The 18,532-nt window shown below is 43.6% G+C and overlaps 1 protein-coding gene across 2 annotated transcripts in view; it reads right to left on the minus strand.

Moving 5' to 3' along the window:
• Window positions 1-488: 488 nt before the first annotated feature.
• Window positions 489-18,532, minus strand: part of LOC146796255 (uncharacterized) — a 45,225-nt gene continuing 27,181 nt past the window's right edge. For both annotated transcript variants that reach the window (XM_085628746.1, XM_085628747.1), the window contains one exon: window positions 489-3,565. In XM_085628746.1, the coding sequence (XP_085484872.1) occupies window positions 2,526-3,554 (1,029 nt within the window). In that variant the 5' untranslated portion in view covers window positions 3,555-3,565 and the 3' untranslated portion in view covers window positions 489-2,525. The remainder of the gene's footprint in view (window positions 3,566-18,532) is intronic.

Raw genomic sequence — 18,532 nt, forward strand, 5'->3', positions numbered from 1 at the left:
TAAAAGTTTCTCTAGCCATAACATTTTGTGCGCTACACTACCTGTGCCAGTTATCACATACACACCTTTGTACTAAGGTGCATATGTTGTCTTTCATCCTCTTCACTGGACTTTCATACATGCCCCATTATCATTCATATCTCTGGCTTTACTCTCAGAGACAGGTATCTTTCAAGAAAAGCGCCTCAAATCATAGCGTCTAGAAGTGCGTGAAGCCCCATTGACCACCTGCTGGCATCATCACTTGCATGCTGGGTCGCAGGGCCATTCCATAGGCCACGGCTGACATTTATATTTGGATTTGAAAAACAAATCCAGGCATGGATTTTTTTAATCTCGAGATAAGCAAAATGCTGTCAGCAAGTTCAAAACCAGCACGTTCAAAAATACAAACACCATTGCGGATTGGATCTTTGAAGTGAGCCATCCTTGACACCTTAAACAACAACAGAAAGTGAGGCATGCAGTAAACACACAAATACAATTGGTGCCTGCGTGCATTTGTCTTTATTTTAGCAGTGGCATGGTGCACATTCTGCAGTCTCAGTTTTGGGAGCAGTTGACCCAGTAATTATTGCACCAGCGTAAAGACTTATTAAAAGTGTATTCATAATTGGACAAGGGCTATGAGCATTGAATGCAGGTAAATTGAATACATCAGCTGTTATTGTAAACTGTTTCTCATTCTGCAGTGTAATTAATATTGTAGCACACATTATTTATTTGTCAGTCTGTGTGAGGTTTTAAAACGTTCACGTGACAGATGCTTGTATTACTTAATCTATTTTATGTCCCTATTCAATAATCAAACTACCACCAGGCCATTATTTACATGAGAATAGTGCAGCTCGATCCTCGTTTGAAGAAAGTATGATTTTACAGCACATGCACTTACCACATATGACTTTCCACGCAGTCTTTATCACACAGATGTATTTAGCACACATTAAGTATGTTTAAGGTAAGTATATATAATTTTTATTCTCCCTTTTTTTTTTTTTAGGGGAACCCTCTTTTTTTATTTGCTACTACCTATCCAACCCTAAAATGTCCCTTACCTCCCCTTTGCACTACCCACCCCTAAACTCTAAAATCACCCTTACCTCCCTTTACCACTGTCAAAACCTAAACCCTATAATTACCTACCTCCCTTTACGACTACCAACCCCTAAACCTTGAAATTACCCTTACCTCCATTTACTTCTACTCGCACCTAAACCCTATTTTTTTATAAGATAATTAAAGGTATAATTTTGAGTTTGATGAACGGGTTACTCCATCACAAAGGTGACAGCTATCCTGTCTGCCTTCTATCCCATGGCACTTTCTATATGGTGGACAGGGTATCCGTCACTCTTGTGACGGAGTAACCCGTCTGCCGAACTCTAAATTAGGCCGAATACAAAGTCAATTTCCTGAGCCACAGTCATGTAATTTTCAGCAATAATTAATCTATGCAGTAGTTTTCTCAGATGTTCATCTTTGTTCTTTATTCTGAGTCTTGTCTACATCGAATTGCGTTTCAGTTCTTCATCAACATAACAGATAGCCACAGATTGAGCCGACACGTGTTTCGTCAATTGGTAATAGCCAAAGACTTCATCAGGGTGTGAACTGCAATATCTATACAAATAATGGCATTGATGGCCTCTGCCGAAATCAACCTTCATAGGATTCACTGATCAAAGTATATCCAATTATAGCAGTGACAGGGAAATAATAATAGGATTTCTCCGATCAAATACCAGCCTTCAAAAAATCAGATAGCATCCATAAAATTCTTGCTAACAGTACGGTGAGTACTCCGCATCGATTCTCGGTGTGAAGACTGGTAGTTGATCAGAGAAATCTTATTATTATTTCCCTGTCACTGCTATAATTGGATATACTTTGATTGTTGAACCCTATGAAGGTTGATTTGGGCAGAGGCCATTAATGCCATTATTTGTATAGATATTGCAGTTCACGCCCTGATGAAGTCTTTGGCTATTACCAATAAACGAAACACGTGTCGGCTCAATCTGTGGCTATCTGTTGTGTTGATCAAGAACTGAACTTCAATTTAATGTAGACAAGACTCAGAATAAAAAGCAAAGATGAACAACTGAGAAAACTACTGGGTGGATTAAATATTGCTGAAAATTACATGACTGTGGCTCAGGAAATTGACTTTGTTTTCAGTTATAAGTGTGAGGACATTTGTCTACACCAATTGACAACGTCGGGTGGTCGTTGTACATTTTCCTTTGAGCACTTTCTGATAACTTATGGTCTCTAAATACGTTTTCACATAACCGTGAACAGTCTATACCCCACTACCCTCCTTTCACGAATCTAAATTAGGCCCAATGTATTATTTGTTTTATAAATCCATATCTGCATGGCAAAAGCAAGCATTAAAGGTGCAAATAATTGCTTGTGTGGTATTGATCTGCCTGGCACTTTATCTGCATGGCAAAGGCAGCGTGGTAAAGGGTATTGCGTGAGAAAGGCTGCATTATAAAGGCGGTTTACCCTCTTTTGAGTTACTTGGAAGGTGGAAGGGGTATTTCAGTGGGTGGCGAGGGGTCGTCTGCAAATTTCATAGAACGGCAGAACAGCACATCCTCATCGCCAAACCCAAGCTTGTACTGCCAGACGAACATTTTTTTGTGAGCCTCTAACGCTACACAAATGGATTCTTCCATCTCTGTCGCCTCATTCCAGTTTTCCGATTCCGTATTGACATTTTTTCCCCCATAACTGGTACTGAATGACAACTGCTGTTTGGCAAATGCTGCCATGAGATCTCCCGCACTGTAGGTGTAAGACATTGATATGTTCCAGGTGCTCTCCACACTCGTCATCTTCTCACGTGTGTACCCCACTTTACGGGTAATTTTCTTATTCCACTGTATTGTTGAGTTTGAATCATTGGATATGGTTTTAATGCACTCCCAGGTGCCGTACGCCGCCCCCTTGGTGATAGCCAACCCTCCGGGCATGAAGCTGATGACGTCACCATGAAATGAGAACGGCTCGCCGTCTTCATTTGTGTTGAAATTGGTGCACCTGTAGTACTGCTCTCCCCATTCGTCATGAGGCTTCACATAGTAATAATACCCCTTTACCCCCCAGTAGTAGAGTCCATTTTTGCAGTTTGCGTGTAGACTATATTCAACGGCGTCTTCATCCGTGTTCATGTTTTTCACTCGACGGTAAGTGCCTTTACTCTGGAAGATGATGTAGAATTTTCCAAAGGCAGACAGGTAATGGTCGCCCCCTTGGCAGTTTGGGTGCAGACTGTACACCACGGCTCCACTGTCTGTGTTCATGTTGGACACTCGTCGATAGTTGTTCCCCTTCATGATGTAAAAGAGGTCATCTTCGTGGGCCAGATAGTGATCGCCGCCCCTGCATGACTGGTGGAGGCTGTACACATTGAGGTCTAGTCCCTCGTTGAAGTTGGTCGACCTCATGTAGCAGTTCATGTCCGAACGGACAATGTAGTAGTACTTGTCTACGCCACAGAAATCCACCCCCGGGGCATCTTTCTTGGGAACTATTGCAACCATGTTGCTCGGCGCTGGAAAATAAAACAAACAGTGAGCATCATTCGTAATTTTCAAACTGAATATGCAAATCCTTACTACATCCGCAGCACATTTACTGTTAAAAAAAAGGCAAACAAAATTCCTTTACACAAGGCTTCTATACAATCATGAACTATCGCTTGTTTTTGACTCAGTTTATAATACGGCAAAATATGATGGACAGAGCTGTTGTCTCTTGTGTGATTGCTCAGTTGTAACACGTGCAGCGGCACCAGCGCCCAGGTGTTTTAGGGGCCCACTGCTCCCCAATATGGCTGTCTTTTACTAGACTGCAGATAACTCTTTTTCTGTGCCTGCGTTTGATTCTGTACCATTACAATACCACTGCGTGTCTTCTTTCAACACCAATGAAAGATTATATGTCACAGGTTTGCACTCACAAGCTCAGTGCTTTGGGCTTTCCCTACAGCTTTGAAAAAAATGTAAGGCAATTTCAGCTATGACAAAATAGCCCTGCTTGTTGGTACACTGTGTAATAGGGATACTTGATATGCAGTCATTTTGCTAAGCGACCTGTCTTTCACCCAGGCTGCTGACACTGGCAGCAGGCACTGCGAGGTCAGTACTCAACTGCAGTAACTCATTACAGGTGAGCAGCTCCATCTTTGCCTTTATTACCGGTGTCTAGAGATGGTTTTTGGCCGAAATGTTGATTTTTAAATATCATGGCATATAAATATAATTCATAAATATATTTGCTGATGACTCACTACTCATTTCCAGGACCCCAATGGGACTCCAGAGGCTAATTCTTGGCTTTCTGTGAGATTAGGGGCCTGGAATTAAACATGGAGAAAACCAAATACATGGTATTTGGTAAGATCAAGGGCAAAACTAGACCAGTGAAGATAGTGGAAAAACCCCTCGAAATGGTGACTAAGTTTGATTACCTAGGAGTAAGGCTAACCGAAACCCTGGGCTGGGAACTCCAACTCGTGGAAAGCTATCTAACATTAAGTCATAAATCCAAACCCATACTCTGATTTCATAAACAGGCTTGGTCCCGGTCGATTACCCCTGCCCTGGACATTTTTCGGATGAAAGCCCAGAATGCTGCACTTTATGGTGCAGAGCTATGGACTCACGTTGATAAGCATACATTGTCGGTAATTAGAAAAATATTCGCCAGATCCCTAGTCTCTGTCCCAGTTAGCACTCAGCTGACTCTGCTGTTTTTTGATTTAGGGCTACAGAGAATTGGAGGTGTGGCCGCAATAAAACAATTGATTTACTGTCTGCGTATATGGTCCACTCTGAAGTTAGTAGAATATTGTGAATCTTTGAAAAAAGTTTTATCTTTAATTGGTGCTAAATGGATTTCCTGGTTAATCCATGTCAAATTTTGGTGCAGATCATTGGGGTTGAGCCATTTGTGGGACTGGCCGGAATGCATTAGTAAAAAAGATATAGCCACTGTGAAAGCTGAGTCTTGGGCCTTTGTGCAAGAACAGTACGTCACAAGCAGAACTGCGGGGCACCTTACCAACGAGTTTTTAAGTTTGAAACCTTTTCCTAAGTTTGAGCTCCTTTCTGATCTTATTTCAACACCTGTGGCAAAAAGTCTCTATGTGAGACTTAGATTAGGTTGTTTACTCCTAAGGTCATCCAACACATGGGCTACAAATGCAGATACAGCCACATGCCCAGCCTGTGGTTATGGACTGAAGACAGTTGAACATATTTTATTTTCTGGTACAGAATATCATCTTCTCTGTAAAAAATGGATTTGCCCCGCTTGTTGTAATTTGGGAATCAGACGTTATCGAGTGTATTAAAATCCGGTAAAACAACATCTATTGTATTTGCTGCAAGTAGGTTTTTGATGAACGTCTGGTTCAGGGAACAGAAGTTTTTGTCCCAGGTTAGCCGAGAGGTTCTAGTCCAATCTGAGTTGCAATTATAGTCAGGATGAGATAATTGTTATTGCAGGAATTTCTATCTAAGATTGTTGACCATTTGAGGCACCCAGCACTTTATGGATATGACTAACCCTGGGCGAGACACTACGCTTCGCCCACGTAGTGTACGTAGCGCTGCCTGCTTCGCAGTTTTCGAAGTAGGCGAAGCAGGCTAGCGCTACACACACCCAGGGCGAAGCGTGGCTGCCTGCCGCCGCCACCCGCCTCCTGCCTGCCCTCCATTTAAATTAAACCCCCGCATTTAAAATAAATAACAAGTAAAGAAACTTACCTGAAGCGCGGCGTCTCCGGGGCTCCCTCTTCCATTTCCAACTTCTTCTAAAAAATGCGCATGCAAGGACGCCCGCCCAATGCGCATTTCTTGCGAGAAATGCGCATGCGCAGGTGTCCGCGCATGCGCATTTGTCAGAAGAAGTTGGAAATGGAAGAGGGAGCCCCGGAGACGCCGCGCTTCAGGTAAGTTTCTTTGCTTTTTATTTATTTTAAATGCGGGGTTTAATTTAAAAGGAGGGCGGGCGGGAGGCGGGAGGCGGGTGGCGCGTAGTGGGGCTATGCGAAGCACGTAGTGTGCGTAGATTTGGGCACACTACGCGCTGCTTCACGTAGCCCCACTACGCCCACTACGCCCACCCTTAGATATGACTTGTAATTACAGTCAGGATAAAATGATTGTTATTGTAGGAATTCCTATTTAGGATTGCTTGACCTTTTGAGGCACCCAGCACTTTATTGATATGACAGTATGTTATTGACATGTTTTATTTATAGGAGTTTTTATCCTGTTGTCCTGGATGTACAATTTGGTTATTTTATTAATGCTTACGGCCTTTTTTACTGTGCAAGGCCCGAACCAAGTGATTACATTTTAATATTGTTAAAACAGCCATGATTCTTTTTAAAAGTTTGATGTACACTGATTGTGTGGATCTGACAATTGAAGGTACAAGCTGTCTTGAGTTCACTGACTGTATAGGGGTCAATGTAAATGAACATTCGGTAATTCCACTGAATCTGGTATTGTGTATTTATTTGGGCCCCTATATACTTATGTACTGAACGCATTTATTGGTATCCATTTTAATGGTGTTTTTACTATGGTTTCTAAATTTCCATATATTGTCTGTATGTTTTTTAGTGCTATGCACTTTAATGGTCGCATGACCGAAATAAAGTATGAATTTATAAATATATTGTTACTACCAAAATATTGCAGGACAGAATATTGTTGTTAAATATATCTTTTTTTGTTGGTATATATCTCTTTTTTTTTTTACAACAGTAGTTTTCCTTAATAGAGTTGTAAAAATGTTTTTTTAATGATTTGAATACATTTTAGTCAAAATATAATTTTAGTTGTAAGGGTTCTTAGTATAATTGTTATTCTTTTAAATAGAGTTTGACATTTTAAGTGTTTTAGTAATTTATTTTTTCTGGACCCGACCCTCTCTGCAGGGTAACTTGCAAACCTTTTGCCTTCAACGCCTCCTGTTCTATGAACCCATTTTTGTTGGCCTTTAGGACTCTGTGCACTTTACCACTACTAGCCAGTGCAAAAGTTATTCTGCTCTCTCTTTTAAATCGGGTAAAATTGCTTACACCCAATTAGCACCTTACATTTATTTGTCCCTAGTAAGAGGTACTGCATGTAACCAGGGCCTGTAAATTAAATGATAGTAGAGATCCCTATAGGCTACTCACTTAGGTGGCCTTTTTAAACTTGTCTCAGGTCTGCTATTGCAGCATGTGTGTGCAGATTCAATTTAATTTCAAAGATCTTTTTTCAATTTAAAAAATAAAATCACAAAAGAGGCAAATAAATATCACAATAACTTATCTTTAAAAAGGCATCCATTGAGGCTGATAAAGTAAAAGAAATAAAACACACTGATTCAATTGCGACCAAGGGAATCTAGCCTTTTAAAGTGCAGTGTATAAAAATAAAATTAAGTGCGTTTACACATGTTGAGAATAACGCCACAAATGTATGACAGGTATCACAATTGAGTGTCATGAAGGCTGAATCGCTGCTGCTCGGACGGGGCGCCTACGCTGTGTGTCTCCCCCGCCGCCTCCACGACATCGCAGGCCGCTGTTGGGGGAGACTACAGCTCCCGTGAATCATCGCTGCCCCGCCCCCTTCCTGGTGTCAGCGCGCCCGGAGGTGCTTCAAAACTCGCGGCTCCCTCGGTGGAGCGGGGGGTGCCATCCAGACCTGCTAATCCCACAACTGCACCGTGACCAACCTGGGCTCCTGAAGGCTGAATCGCTGCTGCTCGGACGGGGCGCCTACGCTGTGTGTCTCCCCCGCCGCCTCCACGACATCGCAGGCCGCTGTTGGGGGAGACTACAGCTCCCGTGAATCATCGCTGTCCCGCCCCCTTCCTGGTGTCAGCGCGCCCGGAGGCGCTTCAAAACTCGCGGCTCCCTCGGTGGAGCGGGGGGTGCCATCCAGACCTGCTAATCCCACAACTGCACCGTGACCAACCTGGGCTCCTGAAGGCTGAATCGCTGCTGCTCGGACGGGGCGCCTACGCTGTGTGTCTCCCCCGCCGCCTCCACGACATCGCAGGCCGCTGTTGGGGGAGACTACAGCTCCCGTGAATCATCGCTGCCCCGCCCCCTTCCTGGTGTCAGCGCGCCCGGAGGCGCTTCAAAACTCGCGGCACCCTCCGCGTCGCGGGACGCGCGCGGGCGGCGCCGGGCTGAGCCCGGGCAGAGGGCGGGCCGTCTGTGGCCGTCCGGGGCAGGAGGAGGCAGGGCCGGGCCACCCCCCTTGACTATTGACACTGACTCCTGTTTGCGTCGGAAGCGGTTTGTGACCCAGGGGGCACAGGTAGATTTTTGTATTGGTACCTAAAAGATTAACATTGGGCCCATCTCTGTGTTAGTTTTGTGTTCAGGGCAAGCGGTAGTAAGGCTGGTGGGGTGCGCACGGCCTCACAAAACGAGGAACTTGGTGCTGGACTGGCCGAAAGGAGGGTGCTTTATTTATTTTCTCCAACATATTTTTAAGGGTAGGGACATCAGGCGCTAGATATATGGCAAGCAAAACGGGGACACGATCAAAAAGGGCAAGGAAGACATCGCCAGCCGCCCTTCAGGCGCAAAACTCACTTCCCTGTTCACCACTCCCGGCTATTATGCAGCCCACAGCAATAGATCTTATGCTTAAAAGGGCATTAGGGGTGGTATCGAGCGAAATTGAGCGAACAGAAAGGCGCCTCTCCACGCACTTAGCTCCTGATTTATCTAGAGGCCCCTTTGATGATGACCAGGAGGTCATGTTAATCACACCCTTCGTACCACTAGAGACAAGTGAGCAGGATATTCCTTGCGCCCAACTATCACCCAATATGTCCAGGGAGACTAGAAGCATAACCAAAAGCACTTCCACACAAAAGAAAAAGAAGGGTGGCCCCAGGAAGCAGAAGCCCAAAAACAGTACAGATAGCCCCTCTCACCCTTTGATCCACCCTATGATCAATAGAAATGCCGGGGTTGACCGAGCAGTACAGACATCTTCTTCCTCAGAGCCTCCAACTAAAACCACTGACAAGCCGATTGGATAGGATCATGAGTGAACTTAAAAATAGGGAGAAAAATGCCGGTACTAGAGGGGACACAAGGAATCTGCCTAACACTCCTATTACGTCTATTATTAATGTATCTCCACACAAGGAGACAAATAATAGCATTAAAGGGGCTGCTTACACAAAAATTGCACAGATACATAAAGCCCCGGTCTCGCACCTGCAAGGGCAGAAGGCCATAGACTGTAGTGATGGAGGTGCAGACAACACCACTGAATTAGGCGTACACCAGCAGGAAAGGCTGCCCCAACTGCCTTTGGCCACTATAACGCGATTAGCGCATCACACAGATAGGCCTGTAACATCTAACCCCAATGCTGCATTGCCTACAATAAATTTGCCACCGGAGTCATGCCCACTCGTAGTGGTGTTCGCGGGGACCCCGGAACTAAAGCCAGGTCAGAGCGAAACACATCAGGAGTTAAAGAATAAGCTTACCCACTGGCTGACTCTAAACAGACCACCAGCACCTAATTTGGATGGGGAAATTCTATTGGTTAGGAGAGTGAACTGGATTGGACACACAAATAAAAATATAGAAGGCAATTGTATCATCGCAAATTTTAAGGACAGAGGGGTGGTTGAACATATCACCAGATATGGCCCCACTGACCGCCCGAGTGTCATAAAGCCGCTGCCCCTTAGTTATTTTTACCCGAGACAGCAGGAAACTTTTGAAGGGCACAACATAATATGGAGAAGAGGGGAGGGCTTACACTCCCTCCCAAATAGGGCACCATATGGTCCCCATGGACTGGCAGGTACCAGAGAAAGATTACACCCAGGCTGGGCAAATAGATTTACCCATTAAGATCGTTAGATGAGTACGATTGACTAATGTCCCAGCATACCTTATTAAAACAGGATACCATTGACATAGAAACTGGCCGGGAGTCCCTGACAGGGGGAGGCTTAGATAACAGAGGGGGGACATTGGCTACTCCCCTTCTGGCGAAGGAGGTTAGCCAGGTACACCCAGAGGTGGGCAGGCGCAGGAGCTCATCACATATGTTGGAAGCCCCTTATTACACGTTGAGCGGAGGCCCTTACACACCCCCAGGATCACGAGGACTAGCCCCAAATCAAACACAGCAGGGCAAGAACTCTCAGAAATTACCTCATAGTCCCAAAACTGAGTTACCGATCAATTCCCAAGGGATGTCTGGGACAGAGCCTGTCAAAAGAGTGGAAGAGGGTTTGAGATTAATCTCATGGAACATAGCTGGCTTGGCAGGCAAATTTGGAAATGTGGACTGGCAGCAATATATTGCTCATTACCACATAATTTGCCTGCAAGAAACTTGGGCCATAGATAACTCCCAATTTCACCTGGCAGGATACAAATGCTTCTTTATACCTGCACAAAAAACCTCCTCAGGTCGTGCTAAAGGAGGTCTGTCAATATATGTTGATTTAAACATTGAAGGCTCTTGGTCCATTGCAGATTGGTTTGCTTGGAATATTCAAGCTCTAAGGTTTAGGAATAAAGGGGTAAGGCTAGCGCTGTTTAATGTGTACAACACTGACCCCCGAGGAAATGGTAGCCCCACTTTGGGCGAACTAGACCATAGATTGAGTCAAGAGCTGGCACCTGTTAATGGTGCTGCGACCCCACTGACAATAGTAGTGGGTGACATGAACTGTCATTTATGCCCCCTATTGTTTCCCATTGACGCTAATTGGTCAAATTGCCCAGTAGAAAAAGGTCCTCACTTTAGCCATTTATTGAACGGTGTAGAATTAGGAAAGCTCATTTCCTTTCATGATCTGGAGCACACGATTGACTTAATTCCACTGGGGCAAGATGGCACTCTCCCACCCACCTTTAAAGGCAGAGGGTGCTCTTCTTTTATTGATTATATTTTTGTCCCCAGATGCCTAAAGTACCGTATTATCACTGTGGGAATTGAGTGGAGCCCTTTTAGCGACCATAATCCCTTGGTTATGGAGTTTTTATATCTGCCTAAACGAAAGTGGACTCCAGTTGAGGACATTGCCGAGAGAATAACAGACCAAGGAAGAAGACTTAGGTGGGCGAAATTAGATGGTGAAAGATTTTACCGGTCCTTAATGGATAAAGGCAAATCATCTATTGATAAATGTCTAGACTTGTCAGTAGAGGGGGCTAGTTTAACCCACGCTTTTGGCCAATTAACCAAACTGGTGGATGGATTGTTGCGCACTAAGGCTCCAGTAAAGTCCATCCCAAATTTCCCAAGATGGTTTGATGGGGACTGTACACGAGCTCTGAGGGATTTAAAAAAAGCCCTCAGCAGTAAACCCAGGGATCTACCAAAAGTCCACATGTGCAGACTAAATTACAAGAAGGAACTTAAAAGAAGGAAAGTCGCGCTGCAGGGGGAAGCGTGGGCGGCTTTGAGGGAGGCCTCTGAAAACAGGGATGTAACGGAATTTTGGAAAATAATAAATACTCCTTGTTTTCAGGACAAAGCATCTCCCTCAGCTGCCACAAATATCCTCCCGGAACAGTGGACAGAGTATTTTGAGGGTTTGTATAACCATGGGGAGGGGGACAGTACAGAGGAGAGGTGGGTGGCTACGCAGGGACAGTTCCTAGAGTTCACACTGGAAGAAATAGTTTTGGGCATAGAGGGACTAAATAAAAACAAAGCCCCGGGTCCTGATGGGACCCCCCCGGACCTGTTTTTAAGTAATGTAGAATTATGGGCCCCCATTTTAACTAGAGTAATAAATGCTGCTATTATGGTGGGCTTGCCTAGGTCCTGGTCGTCAGCCATCATAGTACCTATTTTTAAGAAGGATAATAAAGACAACCCCCAATGTTATCGTCCAATCTCCCTGATAGACGTCCCGGCTAAAATTCTAGGAAGAGTCATACTGAACAGACTGAGTGATTGGGCTGAGGATAATAACATTATCTCGGATGTTCAGTATGGGTTTCGGTCAGGTAGGTCCACTACCGACCAATGTCTGAACCTCTACATGTTGGTCGCCAAATATACAAAAGCCAGCAAAGAAGCCATCTACTTGGGATTTATGGATTTGGCTGCGGCCTTTGACCACGTGAATAGGAACAAGCTCTGGTTAATGTTGAGTCATTTAGGGGTTGACCCGGGTATTATTTGTACGCTGAGGGAATTGCACAGAGAGACCTCTGCCAGAGTGCGTTATAACATGGACGGGGGGTTGACTGATCCTTTTAAATGCACTAGTGGTGTCAGGCAGGGTTGCATACTGGCCCCTTTTTTATTCTCCATATATATAAATAGTTTAGAACAATTTTTAATTAATTTAAAAACAGACTGTCCAAGGGTAGGTACACGCAACATCCCGGTGCTGCTGTATGCAGACGATGCGGTCCTTTTGGCACGCACCCCCAAAAGTCTACAGATTTTAATTGACGGGTTTGTTGAATTTATGGGTGCGCTAGACCTCTCTGTCAATTTAAAAAAATCGTATGTGATGACAGCAGGTCACAAACCCCGGACCAGCTTTACTTATAAAATCGGGAATCACACGCTAGACAGGGCGCAATCTTTCTCATATCTAGGTGTGCTGTTCGACGAGGGCCTGAAATTTGCCCCATTGATACAGGAAAGACGCGGCAAATTGGCGGCATCAACAGGGGCAATAGCAGGATATGGGAGGAGAGTTGGGCGCTGGTCCCCGGAACAATCGATGAATCTGTATAGTTCGATGTGTTGTTCCAGAGTTACGTATGGCTCAGAAGTATGGGGCTTTATAAACCTTGACCACTGCAGAGGGAAGAAAACCAAATTTTCCGCTCAATCCTAAAAGTCCCTAATTGCACACCTGCTTTTATTGTACACAGAGAATTGGGAAGACCCTACCTAGAGGATCTGTTTAAACTCAGACCAATCCTGGCGTGGTTAAAAATTTGGTGTAACCCGGAAGCTGCACTAAGCAGACAGATCCTAACAGATTGTCTAGGGAGGGATAAAAGCCTAAACATCCCATGGCTGAATTACGTGAAATCTAGCCTGGATAGTATGGGCCGTATTGATTTGTACCTAAACCCGTCAAGGATTACCCTACAGGACAAGAAGACCCTCAAGAGAAATTTTTGGGACCAAAGATCCCTTGTCAGATCCACTGCGGAAGGGGGTAAACCATCAGTGACCACTCACAGCAGACTCGTAACTAATGACGGGATTGAACCTTATCTATGCGTTGTGCATAATGCCCAAGACAGGTTTTTAATGGCACGTTTTAGGCTCAATTTTTTACCTTTTCTACTAGCAGAACCAGCTGGTTTTAGTCATTCAATTGAGCAGAAGGGTGCCTGCGGTTGCGACAATAAGTCTCCGCAGGACACCCTTCATTTTGTACTCCTATGTCCCTGGTATGCAACCCCAAGACGCAGATTTTTAAAGGAGATTTTTAAAAAGTCTAGGTTTATCCATGCTAAAGATGCACTGATCTTTTTACAAAGGGCCAGTGACCCACTAACCTTATGCTCTGTTATCAGTTTCCTGAAATTTGCATTAAGACTCAGGATAACTAGAGGATAGCTCTGTTAACGACCCTATAGGATTACTCATCTTCCAATAGCGATCAGCTCTCATTTTTGTTTTTTGTTCTATGATGCTTGCACAGTGATAATGAATTTTATGCTTATAGTCTCATTCAATGTTCTTGTATACTGATTTAATGCTTTTTTAAATTGTATTATAATGTACTCTTTTATGATGGTTTTTAGCCACCGAATAAAGAACTATTGATTGATTGAGTGTCATATTTACGTCTTAAACTGCTACTTTGACCCGCCAAAATAAATCATTTGCCAGACCTATACCTTCCTTTCTAATGCATTTTAGTCACCCCTAAGATAGGCCCTAAACTGTCTTAGAGCACGTGCAATTTATTTCAAATGCTGGACATATACGCTTAAGTTTTACATGTCATTGTGGTAAAAAAAACTCATATTTGTTTTTTACTATTACAAGGCTTAACTCTCCTTTAGGATAACATTGGGTTATCTTATTACTTTTAATACATGCTAACTTTTGATTGGAAGAAAGTAGGAAAGTCATGTTTGATGTCTGAGGAATTGTAACTTAAAACTCATTTTAATGGTAAAGTGAGGCTTAAGTCCCAATTGTGAAAATTATACTTTTAGAAAATGACCATTACTTACCACACTTGAGCTACAAAGGAACTGGTCTAGATCACACAGAAATAACTTCACACTAGCCTATTTTACCAATGAGACAGATTGGAACCAGTGCAGGGGAGTAGGAAATTGTAGACACCGCTCTATGAGGAAAACTCCAGAAGCTTCTCCTACTTCAAAGTACCCACCACACATAAAAGTGGGCCCTCAGACCCACTCCTCAGTACACATCTGGACCTGTGGAAGACTCAGAAGAAGCACTGCTGTGATGCCTTTCTGCATGAAGGACTGCTACTCAGCTGCCCTGCTACTTTGCTGCCCTGTTGCCTGAGTGAGAAGGACTGGACCTGGATTTTATAGCCAGGACCACCAGAGTGATTGCAGTGGCTAGTCGGATGGCCTCCTGATCAAAGCATAAGGTACAGAAAAGGCTTCAGCCTCCTTGAACCCCTGCACCTGGACTTTGCCTGCTGTGAGTCCTGTCCCCCAAGTAGTGCCACCCCAGTCCTGGACTCTTGGAAGTGAGCCTTAATGTGCTCTGCAATCCTAACTGTGGTCCTACGAGAACTGATGCATGTGGCGTCGCCATGCAGCTCAACATTGGAACCACCGCTGTGTGACACATCCCTGATGCAGGATCTCACAGCTCCTCATAACCGCTGCTGTACAACACATCATTGACGCACGGCCTCCCATCCCCTCCCATCCCCTTGGAACCGCTGCTGCACTATGTAGCCTCAAAGTGGGACATTGCAATGCTCTGCAACCAGGATTTAAGGTACTTTGTTTATTGGGACTAACTAGACCCCTCTTTCCGGCCCTTAATCCATCACAGTTTGCCTGAACATTTGACTTTGCCCGGGTCAGGTGCGACCACAAAACCACAGATGGAGCTTTATGCTTCTCAGCATTGTCTTGATTTATTAACATTTCCTCGATTATTCTTAGTGTGGGAGTTTTCTTTTGTCGTGTTTTTATTTTATTACAGTTTGTGTATGCATTTATATCTATTTAGTACATATTGCCTCTAAGTTAGGCCTGACTGCTTTTGTGCCAAGTTACCAGAAGGTTGTGCACAGGTTAATTTGGCGTTTGCTTGTGATGCACCCAGACAGGAATTGGGGCTGTTGTTTGAGCGGGGATTTACAACCTACTCAACCAACAACCAAATTTCTCATATTTTCAAATGTATTTAGTAATTTATAATGCAGGAGCTGGTTGTTGAGTTTGTAGGGTAATAGGTTAGGAAGTTAATCAAATCTAAATACATTAAATCTAATGATAATTAGTTTTTATTGTAAATAAATTATTGGCTTAATAATTATGCACAATGTTTAATTGTTATATTTTTTAGTTTAGCAATTTTATTACTGGCAATAGTAGTTATATTTTAGCTGCAGATTGTTGAATTTTATGGGGAATAGGATGGGAACGTAATTAAAATTAAATGTATTTATTTGCAATATTAATGTATATCAATGGTAATTAAATATTATTTGATTTCTAATTATGCAAATTACTTAATTTGTTAATTACTTTTTGTAGTGTTTGATTCATTCTAATATGTGTTTTAACTTTTTTATTTTCATTACACATTTATTCATAATATTTATTTTAATACTGTGTTATTTTCTGTGGGGAATAGGGTGGGCAGGTGTTGGAAACTGGGATTTTTTTGCAGTTGTCCCCCACCTTTTGTCCCCTTTTTAGCTATTAGATGTCGTTTTTCAACTCTATCAGTATATTGAGGCCTGCTAAAGAGATCTCAGTGCCAGTGCTCTCTTATTAAGACAAGGTATGTCTGATTGTTTACAATTGGCTGAGGACTGCCGCCCCCTGTAAATCCCTAGTACCTGGTACACCGAGTAACTAGAGCATAGGTACTAAACAGGGTCCCTAAGGGCTGCAGCATATCGTATTCCAACCTAAGGGACCCACACACAAATTCCACACAGGCTGCCATTGCAGGCTGTGTGTCATGTTGCAAAATAAACCATATTTGAATACATGACATGGAACACTCCTGGGTGCCATACCAAAGACACTGCATGGACTATATGAAAGCCACCCCTTCAGCAAGCTTTAGAGCCCTATGGCAGGATGCATTTTAGCACGTGCAAAGACATATCTGCTTGAGCAGATATGCCCCTGTAATGTCTAATACTAATACTAAATACTGCAAGTGAACAGGGAATCCATCTTAAGGTATGTACTGGGCATTGGTCAAAATGAGCTGCCCAGTTGTCATAATGCCTTCACTGAGACATATGGTGTTTGGTATCAAACACCTTGTATTAATAAATCCACACTGGTTCCTGTGGTGGCTTTATTTATCCATGTACCCAGAGGATACCTAATAGGTACTCCCTGAGCCCTACTAGTCCTCTAGTATTCTGGCTGACTGTTCCTGTCCAGTCTGCCACCACAACATGTTTCTGCTCCCTAGAAAGCTCTCAGAGGTCAGAAACCATTCCTGCTCTGGAAGGAGGTGTTTTTACCTCCTCGATCAGGATGGCTAGTACATTAGCGTGTCAAGGCAGGGAGCTTCAAAGCGCACACCCACTCTGATAGGTGAGCCTGGCCTCCCCCAGACTTGGAGGATGACACCCTTATCCTGAGGCCCATTTGGCACCAGGACAAGTGGGAAATTAACTATGCCGGGAGGCGTGTTGCACCTCCAGGCTAGTAACACTCCTAGGGTGAGATACCTGTAGTCAACATGAAACTTAGGATCTCTAGGAAGTGATCATATAGGGGATGTAGTGGCTCCAGGGATAAGTAGTGCATTGGCTACAGCTATTTGCTCCTTTTAACACCCCTAAGTATTTAGGTGACCACCTGACACCTCGAAATCAGATTCAACTACTGGGAACTGAGGAAGAAAGAAGAAGGACTGAAGAAAGCGAGAACTGAAGACCTGTACCCAAGATTGGCACAAAATCCTGCCAGTCTGCTTGCACTTCAACTAACTTAAACTATTGTTGGGACTGACTTCGTCAAGATTTGGATACCCTCACTAAACCATTGGAGTAATTCCCAGCAATCAGCAACTGGGAAAGAGCTCCCCTGGAGTAGAGGAGCTATTTGACTGTGTCTGCAGGCACAGCAATGCATCTGCAAGTCCACCGTGTTGTACGTCACTGGGCTCACCAAGGGAGCAGCGTGACAGGAGCAAGGACTTGCTGCTCCAGGAGGTCAGATCCATCCTCTTGTCAAACCTGGAGATGGTAGGATCCCCAGGAGCCACCCAGCGCCAATACCCTGGGTACCAGAACAGTTGCAGCAACCAAGGCTTGTTGGTGGTCCAGTTTCGACTCCAACTGCACAATACCAAAAAAACACCTCCGCACCTAGATGCCTCATAGCTCACCAAGGTGACCTGTTGGTGCTGCCTTGGTCCTTGCCCCATATTTACCTTAAGACCAGAAGAACAGTCCTGTTAGTCATTGACAAGTGACCATGTGCGGTATATGTTTTACTCTATAGGATAACATTACCACTTTAAAGATACAGAGCATTTTCTGTTCTTGAAAAATCACTATCTCGAAAAGTACTTACTTGATTATGATGATCTTGTATCTAAATTCATATAAAAATCTGTGTTCTTTTATAAATTGGTGTTGAATGTCTTTATTGAGTGTCTCTCTTACTTTCTCTGTGTGTGCAATAAGTGCTTAACACTATACTCTGATAAGCATAATCTGCTCGCCCACACTACCACAAAAGAGAGCATTTGGGATTATCATTATATTCCCTCTAAATAAGTAAAGGTCAGCTGGACTCTCTGCGCAGTGTTCCCTATTTTAGTGCACTATATAAAGAGCAAGCTTTCTACATTGGTAGTTCAGTGCTGGGATACAAAGCTTTGCATTTGCTGTACCGCTCTGTCAGTATTGTGATTCCATAGAAGAATCCAAAATTGACTTTAGTTGCCAAAAATACTTTTCGATTTTCCAATTTTTGTTCTTTTCCAAATTTCTAATTTGGACAGTTAGGGCCTTGGGTAATCCCCCCAGCCATTGTTGTTTTGAAATTTAAAAAGTATCCTAGAGAGTTATTCCTTACATTGACTAATATAATTTTTTATTGAATTCCTAAAAAGGCCCCAACTGATCTCATTTTGTGTCTGAGACAGAGGGTACTATCCAAGTGCTCAATTATTGAATTCCTAAAAAGGCCCCAACTGATTTAATTTTGTGTCTGAGACAGAGGGTACTAACCAGGTGTTCAATCTGGTACCTACAAAAACTTGCTGGGCCAACCTAAGGTCATGTGTAAAGCATGGAACCTTCCCATTAGGTCTAAAACCACTAA

The sequence above is a fragment of the Triturus cristatus genome, chromosome 10 (genome assembly GCF_964204655.1).
Source record: "Triturus cristatus chromosome 10, aTriCri1.1, whole genome shotgun sequence".
NCBI classification, from domain to species: Eukaryota; Metazoa; Chordata; class Amphibia; order Caudata; family Salamandridae; genus Triturus; species Triturus cristatus.